The sequence below is a fragment of the Microtus oregoni genome, unplaced genomic scaffold, assembly GCF_018167655.1.
Source record: "Microtus oregoni isolate MIOR12 unplaced genomic scaffold, Mior012 000019F_ref0000042, whole genome shotgun sequence".
NCBI lineage: Eukaryota > Metazoa > Chordata > Mammalia > Rodentia > Cricetidae > Microtus > Microtus oregoni.
In genome coordinates, this window is record NW_024543078.1 from 39,276,447 (window position 1) to 39,302,363 (window position 25,917).

At 40.2% G+C, this 25,917-nt stretch overlaps 1 protein-coding gene and 1 pseudogene across 5 annotated transcripts in view; one reads left to right on the forward strand and one right to left on the reverse strand.

Annotated features, from left to right (window-relative positions):
* The window catches only part of LOC121459401 (protein FAM193A-like), a 125,291-nt gene that overhangs the window by 65,569 nt on the left and 33,805 nt on the right, over window positions 1–25,917 (forward strand). For 4 of the 5 annotated variants that reach the window (XM_041669128.1, XM_041669130.1, XM_041669125.1 and 1 more), the window contains exons 6-12: window positions 3,784–3,931; window positions 7,617–7,694; window positions 8,492–8,607; window positions 8,722–8,964; window positions 11,777–11,930; window positions 12,054–12,233; window positions 17,107–17,358. In XM_041669128.1, coding sequence (XP_041525062.1) covers window positions 3,784–3,931; window positions 7,617–7,694; window positions 8,492–8,607; window positions 8,722–8,964; window positions 11,777–11,930; window positions 12,054–12,233; window positions 17,107–17,358 — 1,171 coding nt within the window. The remainder of the gene's footprint in view (window positions 1–3,783; window positions 3,932–7,616; window positions 7,695–8,491; window positions 8,608–8,721; window positions 8,965–11,776; window positions 11,931–12,053; window positions 12,234–17,106; window positions 17,359–25,917) is intronic. The other variant, XM_041669127.1, reaches the window with a different exon arrangement.
* On the reverse strand, window positions 3,022–3,273 carry LOC121459402 (annotated as a pseudogene).

Here is a 25,917-nt window from a genome sequence, read left to right on the forward strand (position 1 = left end):
TTTTCTGGGCACAAGTTTCAAATATTTTTATTTCTCACTGGGAATTACAGTCAGATTTCAAAGATGAACAGTATCCTAGTTTTAAATGTTCACTTTGGGGTTCACTCCCTCTTTCTCTAAGAGGAAATGAGGTTCAGGAAAGAGGGAAAGCAGCGTGCCCTCTAAGGAGACCTAGTCATTCCAGAAAATGCTGTCCTTTAAAAGGTGTGTCCCACCACACACTCACTTGTCAACCCCCAAAATGGTTTATACTTGAATTTCTAATGTATAAATATACATTTAATAACTCACATTTTTTTTTCACAAATTACTAATGAAATACGTACTTATGTAGGCCTACTTAGCTTGTAGAAAAATTATGGAGTGGGCCAGACCTGGTGGCTCATACCTGTAATCTCAGTACTTGGAAGGCAAAAGTAACTGGATCTTTGCGAATTCAAGGACAATCAGCCAGGGCTGTGTAGAGAGTCCCTGTCTCAAAATGGGGAGGGACAAATAGTTAATAATGTATAATACGGATATGAATTGTGCGAACACAAATGTAGCTTAATAGATTATGAGACAACAAACAGGCTATGGTCAATACTTAAGTTTATTTAATGTATCTTTTTGTATTACTTTGTTAACATACATTATTTTAGATGCCAGTCTGATCTGCATAAGGAATTTCAGGGCAGTCAGAGTTTTTATGGTAATACGTGTCACAAAAATATACAGCAAATGAGGGTGTGAGGGTGTTAGTGGATAAGCTTGAGGACCTGAATTTGATACCCTAGCACCCACATAAAAGTCTGCTATAACCTCCATTATTGAGTAGGAGACAAGTGAATTCTGTGTTTGCTGACCAATCGGTGTAACTGAAATTGTTGAACTCCAGGTTCAGTGAGAGATCTTATCTCAAACCAAAAAGACAGAAGTAACAGACTAAGACAGCAGGTCTCCTACTCTTCTGCCCTATTCAGCAAATGGTCTGACATACACAAAATAAGTAAACAGTCTGCTTAAAGGTTATCATTATTCATAGAAACTTAGTTCTTTCTGTTAGCTTGCTAACACTGACAGAATTATAAACTGCTGCAGGTATCAACTTCTAAAGAGGAAGGTTTATTTTGGCTCATAGTCCATCACAGAAGTTCTTGGCAAAGCAAAGCTGCTCACCTTGTGGAACTGCCAAACAGAGAAAGGATTCAGGAATAAAGTACATCAAGTTTCCACCAGTTCCTGATATGTAGCCCAGTAAACTCTGAACCCATATGTAGATTAGTCCGTTGGTGAAGTCAGAGCCCACATGATCCAGCCACCCCCAAAAGCCCTATGCTCTAGGAACTAAGTCTTCAACACAAGAACCTTTGGGAGATATTTCATATCCAAATCATAACATTTAAAAACAAAACGTGAGAAAGCTACTTGTTTTATTGGCCATTTTATTGGGACTATTTATATACCGTGTAATTTGTCCATTTAAAATTACAATTCAGTACCATTTTATTTAGTTTAAAAATTTTCTGATTAATACAAGTTTCACTATTTTATGTTTTAAAAACATTAATTTTATTCACAGTATTTGTAGCTAACGATGTATTTTAAAAAAATATTTTTCATGTCCCCAAACAGAAGTTCTCTGTTCCCCTTATCCTCTGAGAGTCTTTTTCTCTAAGTTCAACTGCTGTCTTGCCCTATTTTCCTGGCATCTTACCAATTAAAGAATCAGGCTGTTTGTCCTATAGAGGTGCTATGGGAATGCTCTAGCCATCTCCGTCCATCACCAGTGCTATCTGCAGGGTTCCTGTCGGTCCCACTCTTTGATTCAGATAGTGTTTGTAACTTGGAACAGCTAGAAATGGAGAAAGAACACTTGGGAAGAAAGGCAGGATAGAAGTTTATGGTATCTTAGTTACTTATTTGTTGCTGTGATAAAACACTACAACTAAGGCAACTTATAGAAGGAAGAGATTATTTGGGCTTAGAGTTCCAGAGACATAAGAATTCACAGTGGTGGGAAAGCACAGCAGCAGAAACAGGAAGCTGAGAACTTGCATCTCAACCATGATATAAAGCAGAGAGAGCAAACTAGAAGTGGAATGAGACTTTCAGTCTCAAAGCCTATCGGTCCCCACTAACATACTTCCTCAAGTAAAGCTGCACTGTCTAAACCTTTCTAAACAGCACCACCAACTAGAGACCAAGTGTTCAGATTATGGGGACAGTTCTCATTTAAACCACATGTGGGAATTGGTGTTTTGTTTGTTTGTTTGTTTAGTAGTTTTTGAAACAAAGTTTCTCCATGTATCCTGGCTGTCCTTGGACTCACCCTGTAGACCAGGCTGTCTTTGAGCTCAGAGATCTACCTTACCTGACTCTGTTTCCTGAGTGCTGGAATTAAAGGCATATGGGTTTTATATTGAAAACTGGAATCAGTTCAATGAAGGACAAGGCTGGCAGCAGTAGGAATCAGGAGAAAACCTATTTCAGGGCTGCAACATAAAACTGTTCTTGGGACCTTAGGTGGTGCCAGGCATTGGTGCAGAGCCTAGATGGACACCTGTGCAGGTGACCTTGCAACCAGTAGATTTTCTGTGAGTCCCGTTTTTACAGTGTTCACAAATGTGGTACACCCTGACAAAGAAAGTAAAAGGAAAAGATTTTGGCAATGACTTCTGTCTATTTCTACCTATGAAAATCTTTTAATTAAAAGTGACTTTGTTATTTCTTTTTATTATTAAACCACTGAGGGGGTGTCATGGTAGAAGAGATGGCTCAGTGGTTAAGAGTGCTGACTACTCTTCCATGGGATCCGGATTCAATTCCCAATACCCACGCCACGACTTACAACTGTTTGTAACTCCAGTTCCAGGTGACCCGACACTCTCACACAGACATACATGCAGGCAAAACACCCATGCACATAAAATAAAAAAAAAAATTACAAGAAGAAAAACCCACTAGGTTATTGCAGATAAAATTATGAAGTGGTAGGCACTGTAAACAGCTTTGTGTTTGTTACACATATTTTTCTTTTCTTTTTCCAATTAAATAATAAATGTTTTATTTCTCCAATGACTTTTAAAATGTGAACATTCTGAGATTTAGCCACAGGCTTTACTTCCAAGTAACTTCTTCATTGGGCCTCAGTTCCCTCCGATATAGCATACTCTTATTCCGGAAGGCAGTTAGCTTTTCGTCATCCCTCCTGTCTAGATAGCATCCAAAGACAAATCCCATAGGAACAAGTATATGAACCTAGTGTTCACATACAAGCTGAATCAAGGTCATCGTGGCTGCTGCAGCCAGTGCCGAGCACGACCCACGACCAAGGGCAGCGGTAGGGAGCTGCCACATATTTTTTCTTTTGTTAATGTGCAACATATTTTTATTAAACATGCTTCAGTCATACCTTTCCTTGACATGAATGTATTTTCACTTCAAAACATGCATTTTTTTTAATTGTAACATTTCTATGTTTTATATTTGTCATTAAACATTTTGTTTTTTTCTGGGTCATTGTATGTTAATAAGAAATGTGTATACAGCTCCATGTTATACCTTTTTAGAATTCTTGTTAGTTTCTTTTCGGGCGCTATCACTTCTCTGTGCAACTCCTTTATATGTGGTTCTGTTCAGAGTGCTTTGTGTATATAATCTTTTAAGCCCAGGAAGCAGCTTTGCTGTGTGGTTTTGTAAAAAGGGATGATAAAGATAAACAATAGCAACAGGGAGTAAGGTTCTTTTGTCTGGCCAGGAGCTTCTGGGCTCTTCCTTTGTGATAGGTCTTTTCTCTCCTAGGCTGGGAACCACCACGCATGACACTTGCAATGAAGACACGTACAGCACCTTGCTGCAGAGGTACCAGCGTTCTGAGGAAGAATTGCGCAAAGTTGCTGAAGAGTGGCTGGAGTGTCAGAAGAGGATTGATGCCTATGTGGATGAACAGGTAATCATTGCTCCCAAGGCACAGCCTGCACTCTGAGGCTTTTGTGCCAAGTTGCTAGCTACAGTTTGAGTTGCTGAGCTCCCAACATAGGCCTTTGGTGTACCCTGGTAGAAACCTTGCAATATCACTGACCTCTGACCTGGGTGTTGTATGGCAGGAGCAATTAGATCTTCAGAAAGGTTGTATCTACTATCTCTGTCCTAATGAAGGACATTAGGAAGTTACCAGGTGTTTTGGGCCCAGAAGCCATTTATCAATCATGGTTCTGTTGAGAGCTCATTCTTTTTTCATCCAGAACTGCCAAACAGAGCAGACATAAGGGCAGAGGATAGCAGGACAAGTGGGATGTGTCTGTTGGAGATGGCTCTAAAGGGACTGTGTCAAGTGACCACTACATCTCAGAGGAGACACCAGGCATGTTGTTAAGATGGTATTTCTGCCATTCATCCTGGCCCCCTGCCTTTGTAGGCCTTCTGGTTAAACAGAACAAAAAAGGCTTTAGGTTTTAAAGATTATTTTAAAGGTGCTGGTATGAGGAGAAAAAGAAAAAAGGAAAGGTAGAAAGAAATGGCAGCCCAGTGTTGTGCATGCAAGATAATTTGTAAACAGACATGATAGCTATTTTGGGTTGAGATATAAGCTGGTTCGACATGAATTCCAAGATCATTGTGCCATTCATATAGTGATTGAGCCCTTATTCCTTTCCCTGTTTGCTTCTGAGTGGTTAAGAAGGGGGTTCTTTTTCAGAATTTGAGAAAACTCTCCCTGTTTACTGACTTTGGCCCTCATGGTATCAGTGCACTAGTTCCACTTTTGTCACTGTATGAGATTCACTGCTGCTGAGCTTGTCTTGGGGCCAGAGGCCCTGAGAGACCTGTGGTTTTGCTGTGCTGTGTCCTTTGCTTCTGTCTGCATAGTCATTGCCTGTCCAATGTCCTCCCTGCTATTTGAGACTGCTGACCCTTCTGGGGAAGCAGTTGTTGCTCTCTACTTTCTTTAGAGTGGGTGTGGCCCTAAGTTATCTTTTCTGTTTGGTTTTAATAGACAGATTACTCTCCAGCTGTGCCAGGAACAAGTCTGTTCTTGAGCTGAATAATGGATTACAGTTTTGGGGGACTGACTATAACAGGTTAATTAACTGCAGGGTCTACCAGTGGATTGGGGGAGGGAGGCACATGAGAATGGCCAGGCTGACAGGCATATTAAATGTGGGGCCTCAGCTGCAGCTGTCCTACAGCCTCAAGAATCAGGTCCTGACCCTATAGGTAGCTGGCAACCCCAGAAAAGGGGCAAGCAACTGTCCTCCCTTTGAGCCCTGTATGCATGCCAGTCTGCTTTCTGAGCCCTGCTATTCAGGCAGCAGAGAGATCTGGGTCCAGGAATGGGAGGAGCCAGAGTGGAGGATAACTCTTCCTTGAGAACCTGCCTCCTAAGATCCTGTGAAGGAACCTGACAGTTAACTCCGGGGTCAGCTTCTTACCATAACAATGAGAGAGTCACATAAATGATATTTAGTTTTACATGAGTTTTTCTATTTTATACAAAATCATAAAGTTTGTTTTCCTTTTAAATATGTAGATTTGAAAAGGCAGACTGCTGACAATGTGAACTCTGTAGAGAACATCCATGACATCAGAACATGACTGCTTAGTTGAAGTTATTAAAGTTGGGGAGAAGTAGTGAGGGTTTGAGCCATGAGTACTCTGAAACAATGAGGCAAAAAGACGTTGCTCAGTTTCCAATCTCTGAGAGAGAATACAACAAGTTTGTCATTTGTTTGTAAGGGGTCTTACTCTATAGTCTGTGCAAGCCTCGGACTTGTGATCTTCTTGCCTTTGCCTCCTGAGTACTGGTTAATAGCCCATGTGCCACCACACCTGACTTGAATCACCAGCTTTTTTTAGAGGAAGATTCCTTGACTTGTGCTGTGTTCTTATGGTGGCACAGCACATGGCTGAAGGTCATGATGGAGGATGTCCTTAAGACTCCAGGAAACAGAGAGGAAGGCTCTTGGGTCCTAATATGCTCTTCAAGGTTATACTCCAGTAACCTAGTTTCCACTGGGAGCTACCTCCTAAAGGTTTCCTTTACCTTCCAATGGTACTAAATGCTAAGGAACAAGCCTTTGGCATGTGAACCTCGTGTGGACAGTCAAGAACCAGACTGTAGGTGGCTAGAGAGATGGCTCAGTAATTGATAGCACTGGCTGCTTTTTCAGAGGACCCAGATTCGATTCCCCTACCCACATGGCAGCCTATAGTCGTCTGTATACAACTCTAGTACCAGGCAATCCAACACATTCTTCTTGCATCTCTGGGCATCAGGCATGCACATGGCATACAGCAATACATGCTGGCAAAACACTCATACACATAAAATAATAAATCATTAAAAAAGAAAGAAGCCGGGCAGTAGTGGTGCACACTTTTAATCCCAGTACTCGGGAAGCAAAGGTAGGTGGATCTTTGTGAGTTTGAGACCAGCCTGATCTACAGAGTGAGTGCCAGGTCAGGCTCCAAAGTTACACAGAGAAACCCTGTCTCAAAAAAAAAATAAAAAACCAAAAGAAAAGAAAGAGGGAGGGAGGGAAGAAGAAAGGAGAAAGAAAGAAAGAAAGAAAGAAAGAAAGAAAGAAAGAGAGAGAGAAGAACCAAACCAAAGCACCAAACACCAGTCCGTGCCTGGCTAACTCTTGTCATCATGGTGAAAGATACATAGAAGGGGATGAGAAGCTGGAGAGCCACAAAGTGCCACTGCATTGAGAGCAATTGTAGGAGAGTTTGCTTCTGTCCCCAGGGAAGATTCGTTAAGTCAGCTAAGGTTATAGGATGACTCGTGTCTCCTGTAAAGGGCTATCACTTAACACTAATCTGGGTTTGCTACTGGACACAATAGTATGAGGAATCCAGTGTTATGTAGGCACTCTATACTTCACCTAAACATGTGCACCACCTAGAACTTTCTGTAGTGGGGATAGTAAACTTTCTATGATGACAGCTGGTAACAAAGCCCATACAACAGTAGCTAGTGTCTGCTTTGGTCCCCACAGTCTTGCTGGCAATCTTAGCATTGACTGAGAAGCTGCTGCTCTTGGGGGTTTGGGAGAGAGGGGTATGAGCTGGGGTATATATGCCTTAGTTCTTGGAATAGAGAATGTGCCTAAGTGGATTGGCAGACATTTGTGTGTTCCTTGATTAGTCTATTTCAGATTTTCTTCTGAATCCTCAAGTTGCTTTGCATATATTTCATTTTTTAATTTTCTAATTTATTTTATGTTATTATTGGAATTACACATAGATAAAGGTTAATAATAGAGTTAGTGTTCTCAGAAGTAGGAAGGTCATGTATATGGGTAGAACAGACCAGCTCCAGGAGTCCTCAACCAGGCTTGTCTGTCAGGTGCCTGAGAGCAAGCACTTACTTCCCTCAGCACAGGAAATGTACCCTGCTCTCTGAGGTTGTTTTCCATGTGAGAAAAGTACTTGTGGTATTATGAGTGTCAAGCAAGAGGCTGAAATAAAATAGCTGGTGACTCATTCTTTTATATTGCACCTCTGTTTTGTTCATAGGTAATCTTTCTTGTCTATACATTTCTTTAAAATCATTTAAAAGAATCTTCCTTAAGAATGTTTTGTGTAGTTGTTACTAAGGTTTTTTTATATATTTTTTTATATCTTCTTTCTAGATGACAATGAAAACCAAACAGCGCATGTTAACAGAAGACTGGGAGATTTTTAAGCAAAGGAGATTAATTGAAGAACAGGTAAGGTTGTTGAACAGGCAAATTACTGCACAGAAAAGTGACACCTTAATATGTAAGCATGCTCTGTGTTACAAGATACCAGTGAAGACCATTGACAGTTCCTGCCGGTATTAAAGTCATTATACAAAGTTATTTTAACTTTTAGATAAACTGACTGCATTTACTTGTTTCTTGGTCTTCCATATACTTGCTTGAAAAGAATAATCTTGGTGGGAGTTGGTGAAAAATGGTACAAAGACCATACTCCCTGAACTCCCCCTTCCCCTTTGCACCAATTAGCCAATTGTGTCAGATTGAAGTTGAGCTCCCACCAGTGGGATGAAACAGAGGCCCTTTTACCTGAATGTGCTGATAGGCTTGATTAAGTTCTGGCACACACTTCCCCTTTCAAATCCATATTCCTGATTATTGGTGCTACTACCTAGATATCTCTTGGGTCCAGTCTACTCCACATATGAGTCTCAATTTCTGGTGTCTTAACAAGTCCTGAGTATCTAGAGCAGACTGAGTAAACTTTGTGTCTACAACAGTTCTACCTTATGGCTATCTGCAAAAATGCATATGGTATATGTCTTCTGGAGACCAGAACATTAAAAGGTTTCTGATGTTTCACTCTTGATTTGACTGACCCTGCCTGCATACTCCAAGGCTGTCCTGTTCTTTTGTTTTTTTCCATCTGCAAAAGGTGGGCCTCTTGGGTTATAAATGAGCATGATTACTGTCATAGTTGAAATGTGGTGCAGGAAATGGGGGGAGTATCTTGCAAATTTAAGCTGTTGTTTGATAATTTCTTCTAGTTAACTAATAAGAAAGTAGTTACTGGTGAGAACAACTTCACGGATACCAGGAGACACATGTTGTCATCATCTCGGTTGAGCATGCCAGACTGCCCTAACTGCAACTACAGGCGAAGGTGAGCTAGGCTCTCTAGGTGCTATTGACCTTCAGCCCACACTGAAACAAGCAGAGGTTTGAACCCAACTTTGAGAGTTGGCTTTCTTGGTAACTGTCCTTAATTCCCGATCAGATGTGCTTGTGATGACTGCAGCCTCTCACACATCCTCACTTGTGGTATCATGGACCCCCCCGTCACTGATGACATCCACATTCACCAGCTACCACTCCAAGTGGATTCTGCTCCCGACTATCTCTCTGAGATGCGCCCACCTAGTGTGTCATCAGCAAGCTCAGGGTCAGGTTCCAGCTCTCCCATCACAATTCAGCAACATCCCAGACTCATCCTCACAGACAATGGCTCTGCACCAACTTTGTAAGTTGTGACTTTATGATAGAGTTTCAGAAATTTATCCAGTAATGATAAATACATACATCAGAAATATGATCACCATTATAGTGCTTTTTATAAAAAAGAAAAAAAAAGGATCTTTCAGTGTGTTAAGCACCTGTTAAAACATGAAATCAATAAACCCAAACTATTTTATTACCTGAAAAAATATGGTGAATTTATAATTACCAGTTGGTATGCAGGGAAATGTCTCACAGTTCTGGTCTCATTTTCTCATTCTTCCTGAGGTGGACAGTGGCTGTTCATCCTCTTCATTGTCAGCTCAGTGTTCATGCTTGTTCCATGTCTTGCTAAGAACTCAGATCACTTTAGCAAGCAATTGAAAGTTTGTGTTTTCTGTATTCCTACATTATAAGAAGTACATTTAATACTAGCAAGGGGCTGTAAACTCAGTAGTGACCCTGTCATTTGCAGAGGCTTCATAAGTTTATTTGCCCATGGGTATATACAATTTCTTTCTTTTTTTTCTTTTTTTTTTTCTTTTTTTTTTTTTGGTTTATTTGTTTGGATGGATTGTTGGTTGGTTTTTTTGAGATAGAATTTCCTCTAAGTAATCCTGGCTGTCCTAGAACTCACTCTGTAGACCAGACTAACCTCAAACTCAGAGATCCACCTGCCTCTGCTTCCTGAGTATTGGGATTAAAGTCATGTGCCACCACACCTGGCATTTTCTTTTTCATTTCTGTGTTTCTCTGTCTCTCTCATTCTTTTTTTTTTCCTTTTTTTTTTTTTGAGACAGTTTTATTATGTAGCTCTGACTATCCTGGAGCTCTCTATGTAAACCAGACTGGCCTCACACTCTGAGATCCACCTGCCTCTACCTCCTCAGTCCTGGAATTAAAGGGCATATGCCACCCCAGTGGGCTTTATGTTGTTTCTTAAGTAAAGTAAGTTGAACATGAAACCATCATAGCCCTGCCTGCAGAAGTGCTATTTTGAGGGATTGTTGACTATATCTGGCTGCACGTGATCCTCAGAGTCTTCGAACTGATAGAAATGTTCATCATATACTTCATTTGAATTTGTCATGCTGGTGCTCATTTTTTTTCTTCCTTTGATGTTTATCCTTGTCTTCCAGGTCTCAGTGAATTAATTTTATTGTTGCTAGGGGACTAGAACTCAGGACCTTATATGAACTCTGTATCACTGAGTCTTATCCCAACCCCAAATACATTCTAAAGGCCTGAGCTGAAGCCCATAGTTTATTCTTCATTGAACAAAGTTCTGCTGATTATGCTCTCAGGTCTTAAGCATTTTGAAGATTTCTTTGCTAGCTGTTATACAGTTTCTAACCAGGCATATGGAAGTTTAACATGCAGGTGAATCTGTGGAAAATTGAAGTTAGGGAATTGCAATTAACTTTATCAAACTGTCCCACTTATTGTCATAATTGCCATTATCAATAGTAGGCTCTGATGTGTGATCATTAGTAGAACATCAGCTACAGGAGCCTTTTACCTGAACTGGAACTGCCCTCATGTTGGTCTGGGCAACTCGTGTCTTCCAATACTCAAGGCCCTAACAACTTGTGATTAGTGTCTTCCAACCTGTGTGTGATTGAAAATCCTTGTGACGTAGCTATCTTGGTGCTGTTTTCTAAACTGATGAATCAGCAACATCATTTCAGTCATTGCAGTACAGTGCAGTGTGGGTCTTACTGAGGCAGAGAAGCCTCCACTTGTCATGTACGTGCTAAGGATGAGTTGGCCACTTTATTTCAGAACCAGTTTTCCCATGGTACACCATGGCAGTGGGAACACTGCAGGAACACTGTTAGCCAAGACACACACACTCCCTTGGTGGTGGGTGCTTTTTTCTTCTGTTGGTGAGCTTCAGATATTGGTGAAGTGTATTAGGTTCCTCGTTTTGAAAATAGAAAGTACCCAGGAGGCAGAGGCAGTTGGATCTCTATAAGGTCAACACCTGGTCTACATAGTGAGTTCCAGGATAGCCAGGGTTATATAGAAAGACCCTGTCTTAAAACAAAAGAGAGAGTACCATGTGCTTTTTAATTCTGGACCTTTTCTTAGGAGGCAGAGCACTGATCCTTCGGATTTTTACCTTCTTAGAGATCATTGTGTCAAGATAGAGCACAGATTGGCGCAAGTTTTAGCTAATACTGGGGTGGGCATGTCTGGTCATCCCTAATCTACAGTAGCTCTTCTCTTATATTAGGAAGTTATATTTTAAAGTGATCTCCATAGGCTAAATCCAGAAGATTTTCTTAAGTTCTGGTTTTTTTTTGTTGTTGTTGTTGTTGTTTTTTTTCAGTGAGCATGTCATTTTCTCATTGCATAGATGAAGTTGATTTTCAAAACTGACTTGAGTATAGCTAACTTAATTATCATGTTGTTACATAACCGTGCTTGGGAGATTTGGTCAGCTGGATATTATCTAACAATTTGGTGATTGTAAAAGACCTGTGGTTACTTTTTGTATCTTAACATTTTCATGAAAATGATGTCTACTTGGGGGTGGCACTTTTACTCCAGGGCTTTTCAGGCCAAATGAAAATGTATTACCAATTCATCTTGGTCACACCGGCGTTTCTACTGTGGGACATTTTTTCCCATCATTCTCCAAGTCACAGATGTTACTCATCCAGGCTTTTCTTTGTGTTCAGGTGACTAAGAGGTGTTAAGTAGTGTGAGTGACACTGAACACTCTTCGTGAACAGACCCATGACCTTAGAGGAGATGTCGTGTTCAGTGGGGGGTGCTCCTCACTGTCCTCCCCAAACGAAGGGCCTCATGGTGACCGTCTCTGCTTGCCTCAGTTGTAGTGATGATGAAGACGTCGCACCATTGTCAGCTAAGTTTGCTGACATTTATCCGTTGACTAACTACGATGATACCAATGTGGTGGCCAACATGAATGGAATCCACAGCGAACTGAATGGTGGTGGGGAAAACATGGCCCTGAAAGATGAGGTATGGGTGTAGCTTTTTTATGAGGAGGTGTGGGTGTCAGTAAATGCCAGATGTGGTGGTCTTACATTTCATTTACATTACTATTGTTTTGAAAAATAAAGCTACAGAATGCTGCCTTTTAAGTCCCCTCAGGTAAGCAGCACCAGCCATAGTTCTTCAGAAGCTGATGATGAAGATGCTGATGGTGAAAGTAGTGGTGAGCCCCCAGGAGCACCCAAAGAAGATGAGGCTCTAGGAAATGGTAGCCCAAGGGCAGACGAGAGTAAAGTAGACACTCCACCTCCATCCTACCCAGCGCAGCAGGTAAGATCTTCTGTTTATGTTTTCTGTTTCTTCCTTTGTGTATTTCCTGTAAATAGAAGCAAATTATGCCAATTCCAGCAATTCCTGAAATTAGAACTGTAGAGAAACAAGTTTACTTATAAATTATATACAACTCATATTTTAGTCTCTTTTTGCTATTGCTCAGATCTATAATTGTCATTAGTTTTATAACACTCTGTGCTTAGAGACAGGTTTTTGCTTTTCTTCCTTTTTCTTTCTTTCCTTTTGTCTGTAAAAGAAAGATGGGTTTTATTGTTTGTGTTGGAGATAGTTCTCACTCTTGGTTGACCTTGAACCCATGATCCTTCTACCTAAACTCAAATGCTGGGGTGTATGTTCTCACACCCAGCTTCAGAGTTTTATTAGTTCAGTAAGAGTTTTTTAAATGAAAGGAAGAACAAGTGGAGGCCAGGCGCTTGGCTAATTAATAATTGTAATGAGTAATGTATGTGATTAAAATAATAAAGGTGATATCAAAAGGAGTAAATTGGGAAGTCTTGGCATCATCGTCCCCCATTTTGTGTCCCATCACCTGTGTACCTTCAGCCCTTATGCCCAGGAGATAACTGGTTTCATTATGTGCAAATGCAAACATTTATTCTTTCCTGTCTTGTGAGAAAGGCTGTGTTGCTTTTTACTTAACGTGTCTCTGAAGGATGTGATTCTATATGTTTTTTATTTTTGTAACTTTAATTTTTAAAAGTTATTTTCATTATTTTTAATTACATGTATTTTTATGGGCATGTGCACATGAGTGACCAGGAAAGCCAGTGGTGTCTGATCCCCTTGGAGCTAGAGTTACAGGTAGTTGTGAGTCAATGGATATGGGTGTGAGGAACTGAACTCAGGTCCTCTATTAAGACAAGTACATGAACTGATCTCAGGCCTTGTTTTTTATGTTTGATTTTTTTGTTTGTTTGTATGACTATTATTGTATTTTAGTTTGCTTTAGATTTTGTTTGTTTAAGACAAAGTACCATACCATGTAGCTAAGTCTAGCCTTTTATAAACTCCTGATCATGTTGCCTCCCAAATGCTGGAATTACAGGTGTGGACACCATGCCTGGTTATAAATAATTTAGAATCTTGAGGAAAGTCTGAGAAATTATAAGAGTTTGAATTCTAGGCCTCACCCATGGTAGGCAAGCTCCCTACCACTGAGCTGTATCCTCATTTAGCCCTGTCCTTCCTTTTCCCACCCTCTGTAGTACCATGGGCTGAAACTAAGGTCTCATCACTCTGATTCCACTGACTTCGCTCTGTTCTGCTCTGGAGGTGGTGGGGTTTTTGTCTTTTTTTAACTCTATTGGCCAGCACTTGTGTTGTTTCTCCCTTTTGACCATTTATTCAGTTTATCTAACACCCTGTTTATTGCCAGATCAGTTCTATGGAACACATCTGCATATGAATTGAACTCAGGATTTCTGGAAGAGCAGCCAGTGCTCTTAACCTCTGAGCTGTCTATCCAGCCCCCCAAGGTTTTTGTTTCAGTGCATTCTAGTTCTGTTGTTTTTTTGTTTGTTTGTTTTGTTTTAAACAAAGTGGTTTTCTTCTAGATTTATAATTTTACTTCTGACTGATACTGTGATCTGTTTGACTCAGTATTTCTTGTTTTGCTTTGTTTTAGACAGGGTTTCTCTGTGTAACCCTGGCTGTCCTAAAACTCTCTCTATAGAACTGTCTGGCCTTGTACTCAGAAATACACCTGCCTCTATCTCCCAAGTGCTAGAACTAAACATGTGCACCACCACTGCCTCGTGACTCAATATTTCTTATGGTGTAAGGTTAGACTTAGAACCTTTTTTTTTGGAAAGATCATATTTTCCCATATTAAAAATTCAGGCCTACATTCCATTCTGTTTATTGGTCTTTATGTTGGTCTCTACCCCACAGCTCACTTGACTGTTGACTCTATGGTAAGTTTGAAATACAATAAGGCCTATCCTCTAGTCTGGTAATGTGTGTCTTCTAAAGACAACTTACAGAAGATAGAGTTTATTGTTCAGAGGGTGAGTCCATGACCATTATGGTGGAGAGCATGGCAGCAGGCAGCCAGGCATGGTGCTGGAGCAATAGCTGAGAACTTAATACCTTAATCCCTAAGCATCAGGCACAGTGAGATAGAAGAGGGAGAAAGCTAGCTGGTATTGATTTGAGCTTTTGAAACTTCAAAGACTACCCCCAGTGACACACCTCCTCCAACAAGGCCACAACCCCTAGTCCTTTCTGGATAGTTTCACTAACTGGGGACTAAGCATTTAAATATATGAGCCTATGGAGGCCACTCTCATTCAGTCCACCAGTGTGCTTCTTTATAAGTAGCCATCTTTCCACAGTAGCTTTAGATGGATGAAGAAAGGATGAGGATAGAGCCCCTAATACCACCTTCATGGAGGTTAGATTTGCAGTATATAGATTATCAATGGTTCTTTCCAGTTCTGCTAGTTTTTGATACATTTTATACAAGGTTAATTTCTTTTGTTTACTGGGATTCTCAGATTCTTTTTTCTGTCATCTTCAGTTTGTTTTAGGATTTATCTTTTTTTTTCTCTTTATGTTGAATTTTTGTTTTAACATTATCCTTAATTCTCTGAACAAGCTGTTCTTCCTGCTTAGACATCATTGTTTGTCAGTCTGATGTGTGGACCAAGAACTGTTGTCCAATGACTGTAAGAGAGGCAATACTTTCATGCCCCCATTGCGTGGTCCTAAATAATCACACAGAGACTTACATTAATTACAAACTGTTTGGCCTATACTTATTACTAACTAGCTTATTACTAACTATTACTAGCTAGCTCTTACATCTAAATTAACCCATTTCTGCTAATCTATGTATTGCCAAGTCTTTTAACAAAGGCATGTTATTTCTTGGGCACTGCTTACATCTCTCTCTCTCACACACACACACCCATCTGAGTCTTCAGTTTAATTGTTCTGCCTAACCCTATCCTGCCTGGCTGTTGGTCAAACAGTTTTTATTACTAGCCAATTGGAACAATACATATTTACAGTGTGCAGAAACATCTGACTGTCCTTTTCTGGCATGTCTCATATTTTTTTGTAGAAAACTGATTGGTTTAGATAATATTTATTATATATAATAACTTTATAGTCTGACTTTCTCGTTGGGATTGCTGTCACCCCCCCAGGGGGTGTGCTTTTTATTTTCCATGATCATTACTTTATTGCTGTTAAATGCCTGCATCTACATCACTCACATTGTGAGAGAGCCGCTGCTGTCTGCTTTTTGTTTTGTTTCATTTGTTACTTTTTGGTTTTTTTTGTTTGTTTGTTTTTTGTTTTTGTTTGTGTTTGTTTGTTTTGTTTTTTGAAACAGGGTTTCCCTGTGTGAACAGTCCTAACTCTCGTGGAACTCTCTTTGTACACCAGGCTGACCTCGAACTCACAGATACGTAGGTCTGTGTCTCCAGAGTGCTGGGATTAAAGATGTGTGCCCATGCCCTGCTGCCCCTTTCTGCTTTTAGCCTGGCTGCTTGCTTTATTGGGTCAATCCTTGCTGCCTTATCTCTTCTGAAGGTTCCTCTGTGTTCCAGCACATCTGTGTGTAGATTAGGGAACAGTTCCTTTGCTCAGCTTGTACTCCAGTGAACTTTGGTGGTTTCTTCCTTTGTATGCTTCCTTTGAAGGTCGTGACTATGTGTAAACTGTGGCTTCCTAGTCAACCACTGAGCTTTGGATAATTTAAGGAGTATTTCACAGCCATTTCACTTTTAAAGTTTCCCCAGTCTGTTTCTCTCTCTCATTCACTGTCCATTCCCACTGAGTCTACTGAATGAGAAAAGGACTAAAAAGGAAGAACATTGCTGCTCTTAGATATGAGGGAGGTTTATTATAGCTATGAGAGAGAGTATAGCCAGAGGCAGGGACTTCTGGGAGAGTGGGTATGACCCTGATCAGGGTCATGTGAGGAGAATGGGGAAGGGAGAAAGGAGAGCCAGAAGAGTAAAAGGTAGCCTAAATGGCCCAGCAACCAAAATGGATGGATTATCTAGGGAAGTGTAACTGTGAGAAGAGTATGTTAGCTGTACCCTCTAACAGGTAGGGAGAGACTAAAGGATTCTGGGAGAACATGCTAACCAAGTCTGTGTCGATAAGTTAAATAGGCACCTTAGTTAGGCTCTTTGTCCCAGGTTTGAGACCTGACATCTACTTTATTTGACTCAGCTCACTGGACACTGAGCTGTTCTCCTTGGTAGCAAGGCTTCTTTACTCATATTTCCTGTATGCTGCTCCCTGCACTAGAGCTAGATCAAGAGAAGGCTCTGACAGAAAGTCCAGATTCTTCCTGTTCTTCCCTGAAGTTCTGGGTATCTTTAAATAAAGACTTCGAGGTCCCAGTGTATGACTATGGCTTAATTCTAGAGTCTGAAGTGTTATCTTTGTTACCTGTTTTCAATTTCACATTTGCTTTGATAAGGAAGTTTCACTAGTCTCTTCCTTCTGCCCCAGCTAGCATGCAATCTCCCCTTCTTGGTGGAAGTTTCATTGCAGCTGTTGATTGAAAAGTAGGAGCCCAGCAGAGTCCAGCCACCCAGTGATCCTGTTGTCTTTGGTTCCAGTTCCCTCCTGGCTTTATCCTTCTAATATCTTTATGGAAATCCTTGTTGCTGCTCAGTTGAGTCCCTGGTCAGTGACTTCTGTCTCTGTAAATACCCTTCTGGAAAATGAGGCTGAGCTCTGCAGCCTTCCTTGCTTTCATCTGTGGCATTTGTACTTTTTCATGTGGGGGGCTCTAGTTAGCCCAGACTGAGTCCTTAATCTTTATGTTTGCTCTGTAGTTCTCACTGACTGTAGCTTAATTCATGTACTTCTTTTTCTGTTGTTTTAGGCGGAACAAACTCCGAACACTTGTGAATGCCATGTTTGTAAACAAGAAGCTTCTGGGCTACCAGCATCAGCAATGACTGCTGGAGCCCTGCCTCCTGGCCATCAGTTCCTGAGCCCAGAGAAGCCAACACACCCTGCGCTGCACCTGTACCCCCACATCCACGGACATGTACCCTTGCACACTGTTCCACACCTGCCTCGACCGCTCATCCACCCCACTTTGTATACAGCACCCCCCTTCACACACAGTAAGGTAAGCCAGTTAGGAAAGGCCTTGAAGTCTCTCATGACTTGAATTCTGACAAGAGCACATACTTCAGCAAACAGGAGTGGGTATGCTGACCCATGCGGCTGCTCCTGATGCACTGCAGACATTTGCTTTGGCTATAGTCTCTAAAGTTCTTGTAATGTTGAACCTTTGCAGTGTATAGGAATACAAAAAAAAAAAAAATCAGGATTTAGTCACTAGAATTAGAGCGTTTTCTGGGGATGTTGCTAACAGATTGAACTCCAGGATACTTGACAATAAATAGTCCATTTTTCTACCCCGGACCTGACTTTTGCCTTAACATAATAGATAAAGTGAGTTGAAAATAGCTTGAATCCTCTGATGTTTTCTGGCTTGCAAACTAGGACCTTATCAATTACGCAAGCCTGAAGAAAAGCCCTGTGTGAAACACAGAGAAATCGTATTATCTGTGAATATGGAAATATAGCTGTAGGGCAAAGAAGAGGTTCCTCAAAACCCAACCTGCAAAGAGCTCACTTAGGAAAAGCAGCAAAAGTCTAGAAGTGGTCAACTTTTAAGTGTCTCCTTAAAGAACCACATGTATATACGTAGTATCTTAGACTTTGAAATAAATTTAGAGAAATTGGCCTGAAATCCTATGTTGACCAGGCAGCCTTGAACATGCAATGATCCTTCTGCCTCTACATCTCTAGTACTAGGATTATAGGTATGCACCATCCCTAGCTAGTTTACTTTTTAGGCTTCTTTGGCTCTTGAGCTGCTTTGCACTTGCCTTGTTGACCATCCATAATGCTGAAATTTTGTTATGTTAGTTATGTTATGGTTCCAAGTTAGTGCCAATCAAGCAAAAATATTATTAGTTTATTTAACACAGTGATGCTCAAGTGGGACAAAAAGTGGGGCCATGACATGGGAAGGGCTTGGTCCTCTGGGGTCACGCTATGGTACGTTATGGTACGTTATGAGTGGCTAGTAAATGGGTTCCTTGTGTGTTTGCTGGGGAGAGGCACAGGTGGTAGATTAATATCACACTTACAGAAGAATAAGGTTTAAGTTTAGTTTTTATAAGTACTCAGAATCACCCATTTTGAAAATGTAGCAATATCTTTATTAACAAATGTCTTCGAAGCATTTTCAAGTATGTCGTCAAAGCCCACACTATGTTTGGGGGGTTTGTGGTTTTATATCCTCCTTTCATCTGGGTGAATGAATGTATAAGGTGCTGCCCACTTATTTTTTTTTTTCTAAATAGAACTTTTACCTAATTCTGGAAAAAAAGAAAGATTAAAGAATGTCCATTGTATATTTTTTATTTGTTTATTTATTTTTGGTTTTTCGAGACAGGGTTTCTCTGTAGCTTTGGAGCCTGTCCTGGAACTAGCTCTTGTAGACCAGGCTGGCCTCGAACTCCCAGAGATCCGCCTGCCTCTGCCTCCCGAGTGCTGGGATTAAAGGCGTGCGCCACCACCACCCGGCATTGTATATTTTTTGTTATTGAAAGTATTAATTAATTGTTCCCCAAGTTCACTGGGAACACTCTTCTCAACTGTTTACAAGTTACCTTCCTTACTTTGTCTCCCCTCCCACCTTCATTTATATATGGGTATTTTGTCCTCGTGTGTGTGCGTGTGCGTGTGTGTACACCATATGCATGCAGTACCCATTGAAGTCAGAAGTTACAGATAAACGTATAAATGTTTTGCCTGCAGGGGTATCTGTGCCCCACCTGTATGCCTTGGAGGCTAGTAGAAGTTATTGGATCCCTTAGAACTGGAGTTTATAGATGTTTGTGAGCCAGGATGTGGGTTTTGGAATTCAAACCCAGATCCTCTGGAAGAACAGCCAGTTCTTAACCACTGAGCCATCTCTCCAGCACACCTAACCTTTTTAAAGATTTATTTTTATTTTTTGTGTGTGAATATTTTGCCTGTACATGTCTGTGTGTGCCTGATGTCCATGGAGGTTAGAAGAGGGCATTGAATCCGTTGAAGTGGAGTTTAAGTGAGCTACTATGTGGGTGTTTAGAACTGAAGCAGATCTGTGTGCCATCTCTCCAGCCTCTTTTTTAAGACTGGCCTTTTTTTTTTTTTTTTTTTTTTAAGAAAGTTAGAGGTCTCATAAAAGGGTAAAAGAAGAAAAGAAAAGCATTTTTAGTACCATTTCTGTATCTGATACCTTTTCCTTTGACCCTGTTAAACTTAAGATCATAGGTAAATGCAAAAGATTCATGTGTAGGAAGGCAAATAGAGAGGACTAGCCACACATGGTTATGATCATATAGAAACTTTCAAATTTGTAATTAAGCCACACTTCAACCACATTACTTCTTGATATCGTGACTAGACGCTGATAAACATTTTAGTTTTATTTTACTTTATTTTATGTGTATCTGGTGCCTGCAGAGACCAGAAGGTAGTGCTGGATCCTCTGGAACTTGAGTTACAGGCAGCTGAAAGCTGCCATGTAGGTGCTGGAATTCAAACTAGGATCCTCTGGAAGAGCAGCCAGTGCTCTTAACCACTCAACCATCTTTCCAGCCCCACAATGATCCATTTGAAATATACCTGTTGAAGGCCTTTTTTATCGTGGAAAATAAGATGCTATTGATAGGCTTGTAGTTATAACTCAGTGGTAGTGTTTCCTGCCATTCAGGACACTCTGATTCCCAGTATGGAGGGGAAAGTATGCAGTTTATGAAATACTTCGTGTATATCTGGTGTAAAAACATTGGTTTCTCTAAACAAGCTTGTATTTTCTCTTACCAAGCCTTGCAGAATTGGTTTGTATTATTTGAGTTAGGCAGACTTACTAGAGTGTTCTGGCTATGACTGTTTAAATATACAGTATGTTAACAGCTCCACAAAGTTAGTAGAAGGACCTTCTAGAAACACAAGTTATTCTAGAATGGCCCAGGCTTGTCTTCAGTTCCCTTGGAGGTTTCTTGGAAGTGCTAAATGTGGTGTCTTAGTATAACCAAGAGTCAAAGAATAGGCGCTGTGTGTGAAGTCAGCCATACTCACTGAGGCTCCTGGGTCAACCTGTGTCTCTGTCCTTTGCTACCTTGTTTGGAGTTTCTGCTATGGTGGAGTCACAGTTGTTGCTTATAAGATTTAATGTCATGGTTTTAATTTTTGTTTTACTTGATACTCTGACCATTGAGGATAAATATTTTTTTCATAGAATGTTCAGGATGAATTCTGTGAAGATTTAATTTCCTTGAGATTAAAAAAAATACTGATTTGTATACTAGTGATACATTTATTTTTAATATAGATATATAAAAGGTAAAAGAAAAGACAAAAAAATAACTGCAGTGAAATATTAGAGAATAAAATATAGAGCTCTTGCCTAACTTCAGTTCAGTTGCCAGCACACAAAAATAAATAAGTTAATAAATAAATAAGATTGCATTGTGGTCTAGAGTTCTAGGCACTGAACTATACCTTCCAGGCCTGGTCACTGCTCTTGAACTTAAAAAAGTGTAGGTGGGGGACTGGAGAAATGGCTCAGCAGTTAGGAGTACTGGATGCTTCTCTAGAGGACCTGGGTTCAATTCCCAGCACCCACATGGCAGCTCACTACTGTCTGTAACTCCAGTTCCAGGGGATCCATGACACCAGGGATGCATATGGTGCACATAGATATGCATTCAGGCAAAATACCCATATCCATAAATTAAATAAATAAATCTTTTTAATAAAGGAGTGTAGGTGGATCAGAAGTGAATGTTCACTAGGTGTAAATGGCACACAACTTTAATCTCAGCAGAGACAGTTGGACTTCTGTGAGTTTGAAGTCAGGCTGGTCTATATAGTGAGCTCTAGGACAGCCAGGACTTCAAGAGAGACCCTATCAAAAAACCAAGAGGCAAATGTTCCCTGTGAGCAAGGGAAGATTGTTTGTTCTGTGTTGGGTAATCTGTAGAAGGTATTGTATCCATTTGCTGCTATTTGTTTCATCCTTCTTTCTGATTTTTGGCCTTCTTGATCTGTCCATTTTTAATAATAGGAATTGGAGACTCCAACTATGGTAGAAGGTTCTTTTATTTTCTCTTTGCAGTCTTCTCTATTTTTGCTTCACATACTGGTATACTTCGTTGTTATAGGTTCATGTATGCCTTTCTTTTATTTTTGGTGTTTTTACTTGATCTGAAACCTGTTCTTTAGAGACTAGTACAGTGCCTCCAGTTTTTTATTTAATGTTTTTCTTCATCTCTTTTTTCTTTCTGTTGGTAAAATATGCATGACATAAAATCTACCCTTCTAACTACTTCTAAGGCTTCAGTCAAACTTCTAAGGCTTTAGTCAGTGGAATCAGAGGCATTCCTAACATCATGCAACTGGTATTGCCATTTGTGGTTGTAACTCTTCATCTTGTAAAGGTGGAGCTTTTTTACTTATGAAGCAATAACTCACCTCCACCCACCATTTGGAATCACCATTCTGCTTTCCGTTTCTATAGCTGATTACTCCAAGTTCTTCATTAATTGGAACTATGCAGTAATTCTGTTTTCTTGAGTGGCCTATTTCACTTAGTTTGATATCCTTAAGTTCCATTCACATAGTATATTATAGAATTTCCTTTCTTGAGTGATAATTTCATGTATGTATATACCACACTTTCTGGGTTGTTTCTACTATTTGGCTATTGGGACAAACATTTCTGAACATAGATTAACAAGAATTTCTTTAAGACTATCTTCTTTTGGCTCTTCTAAACATACAATGTTAATTGTTGTATTGTATGATATCTGTACTGTCATAATGGTTTCCACCTAGACTGCCACTTTGCAGGCTTTACCTTTCTATCTGTGGTGCACAAGAATTCTTTCTCCTAGCTGGGTAGTGATGGCGCACGCCCTTAATCCTAATACTCAAGAGGCAGAGGCAGGTGGATCTCTGTTGAGTTTTAAGCCAGCCTGGTCTACAGAGTGTGTTCCAGGACTGGTTCCTTAGCTACTGGGAAACCCTGTATGGGGTGGGGGGAGAAAAGAATTATTTCTCCACATCTTTATCAACACCTGTTATTTATTTTGATAGTAGCCATCTGATAGCTGTGAGGTAGTATGACATTTAACTTTACATCTTCCTGCTGAGCAGGTTGTGTGTGGGGTTATATCCTCCTGGGCTTCTTCCTTCTCTTTGTGCTTGTGTATTATCTATTGTGCTTATTCTACTTGTCTATTTTAACTGTCACAGGTTTATGAACTTTACAGAACATTTTATGCAAGTGTCCAGCTATGTTTTCTTTCAAGATAGTTTGGATTATTAGTCACTGTTACATTGCCATGAAGAGACACCATGACCAAGGCAAGCATTTAATTGGGGGCTTGTTTACAGTTCCAGAGGGTCAGTTCATTATCCTCAGGCAGGGACTATGGCATCATACATGGCACTGGAGCATTTGCTTATAGTACATCCTGATCCACAAGCAAAGAGTTAAGAAAGATACTGAGTTTGGCATTAGTTTTTGAAACCTTGCAGCCCACCCCAGTGACATTCTTCCTTCGACAAGACCACACCTAATCCATTCAAATAATGCTACTCCCTAGTGACTAATCATTCAAATTTATGAGCTTATGGTGGCCATTCTTATTCTAACCACAGTTTAGGACTTTTTAAGCTACTATGTGATATTTAAGATAGCTTTTTTCTGTGTTGCAAAAAAATAAACATCATTGATAATGTGACAGATTGCATTAAATCTATAGAAGACATAGGGAGATAGGACATGTTGGCAGTAATCTTACTCGAGTGTCCTCTCACTTCTTTGGTTAATTCATAAATACTCTATTCTTTTTATGCTGTTTTCTGATTGATTATTTTTGGCACATAAAATTGCAATTTTTTTTAATGTTAACTTTCTGTCTTGTGGGGCTAACTTCATTTATTAGATCTAACCATTTTTGGTTTTGTGTACATCTGAAACTTTTAGGGTTTTCCTATAAAATTGTATCATCTAAATAATTCCTTTCTTGCTTTTCCCCACCTAAGTATCCTTGCACTAGTCACTAATTCTTTATAGAATGGTAGTGTTAGAAATACACCTAGCTCTTGAGGATTGACTGTAGGGCCTAATTGCCTCCATGCTAGGTAAGAACTGCACTTGAGTCCCATCTAGCCATGCACCTACTCTATAATTCGATATCAGTAACTGTTTCCACAAATATTTAGGTAATTTGAGTCTTTTTTAATTAATCTGTCACAATATAAATTTGTCAATTTGTCTTTTCAAAGAATGGTTGATCATCTCTGTCTGTCTGTCTGTCTCTCTCTCTGTGACTCTCTCACTCTCTCTCAGTTTCTTATTTGGGGCTGTAAAATGGCTCAGTAGTTCAGGGTACTGGCTGCTTTTCCACAGGAGCCAAGTTTGGTTTGTGCCACTAATGTCAGGTAGCTCACAGCTACCTGAAACTCCAGACTGGGGGAAGGCAATACCCTTTTTTGGCCTTTGATGGCAGGTTCACATGGGGACAAATTAAAGAAAAAAATAATTTTAAAGGACTTTTTTTTTTTTTTTGATTTTTCGAGACAGGGTTTCTCCGTAGCTTTTGGTTCCTGTCCTGGAACTAGCTCTTGTAGACCAGGCTGGCCTCGAACTCACAGAGATCCGCCTACCTCTGCCTCCCGAGTGCTGGGATTAAAGGCGTGCGCCACCACCGCCCGGCTAAAGGACTTATTTTTTATGAGTGTGTGAGTGCACGCATGCATTCTCTGAACCACTGAGCCATCTCTCTCTAGTCCCTGATCTTTTGATTTATTTTTCTCTATTTCATTTACTCCAACCCTAATTATTCTGATGATGATGATTTGAACGAGGTCTCTCTCTCTCTCTCTCTCTCTCTCTCTATATATATATATATATATGTATGTATGTATATATATTTGTGTGTGTTTTCTTTTTTTTTTAATTTATTTATTATGTATACAATATTCTGTCTGTGTGTATCCCTGCAGGCCAGAAGAGGGCACCAGACCCCATTACAGATGGTTGTGAGCCACCATGTGGTTGCTGGGAATTGAACTCAGGACCTTTGGAAGAGCAGGCAGTGCTCTTAACCTCTGAGCCATCTCTCCAGCCCCTGTGTGTGTGTTTTCAAGCAGGGTTTCTCTTTGTAGCTTTGGTGTCTGTCCTGGAACTCACTCTGTATCCAGGCTGGCCTCGAACTCACAGAGATCTGCCTTCCTCTGCCTCCCGAGTGCTGGGATTAAAGGCATGCACCCCCACCATCTTACTAGACAAGGTCTCTATTGCTTGGATGTGTCACAAACCCAGAATCTTCCTTTCTTCTTATGTCTTTCAAATATGCCTGGCTTTTTTTTTTTTTAAAGAATATGTTGTTGCTATAATGTAAATTTCGTCCTTCACTCTTGATTTCTTCCTGCATTCCATACTTTTTTTGGTGGTGGGGGGAGTCTTTTATCCATTGGTAACTCTTTCAGATATTTTTCTTGAACATTTATTTGTTGGGTGGGTAGGGGACTAGTGCCATGGCATATGTGTGGAAGTCAGGACAAATTGATGTAGTCTATTCTCTTCTTTCACCATATGGGGTCAAGCAATCAAAATTGAGGTTATCAAGCTTTCTTCACAGACCTCTCTCTTACTTTTAACTTACTAGAGTATTTAAAGTAAGTTTATATGGCTAGACTGATAGCTCAAGTTTAAGAGTGTGTGTGCTGTTTTCCAAAGGACCCGAGTTCAGTTCACAGCACTTACATTGGGCAACGCAGAACTCGTAACTCCAACTTCGGAGGGATCTTATGCCTCTGGCCTATATGGATATCTTTACTCCCATGCACATACCCATACCCACCCCACAACACATAATTTAAGGTAATAGAAATAAATCTTTTTTTTTTTTTTTTAAGTTTTTCGAGACAGGGTTTCTCTGTGGTTTTGGAGCCTGTCCTGGAACTAGCTCTTGTAGACCAGGCTGGTCTCGAACTCACAAAGATCCGCCTGCCTCTGCCTCCCAAGTGCTGGGATTAAAGGCGTGCGCTACCACTGCCCGGCAAAATAAATCTTTTGGAATGGGTGTCCTAGATAGGTATAGTTGATTTTCTTATACCTTGTGCTTCTGTTTTTCATTGATGTTTTCATATTTTTATGGATCGTAATGTTGATAAGAATGATTTTTTAATATATTTGGATTATTATCAACCGTGTACCTGTTTTATATTCATTTTCAAAGGCTTCTGTTTATATTTTATACTTTAGAATACCTTATGATGTATCAGTAATACTTATGTCTTGCTGTTGCCCTGAACTCTACAGTGTGCCTTAACTAAGTTCCCATTGAGATTGTACTGTCAAGCCCTGCTCGTGGCCCAAGTGGCTTCAGGAAAATGCCTCCGCCTTTCTCCACCTTTTCCATATAGTATTGGATGCATTTCCTGTCCATAAGTTGATCTCCCAGATTTCACATGAAGATAGCAGTTGTCGTCAGATCATGAAGAAATATGAGAAAATATTTTTATGTTGCATTTAGTTATGATCTTTCTATATGTGGACTGTAGCCATCCGACCTGTATAGTTTCTTTCTGTCTGAAAAAAGTCAAT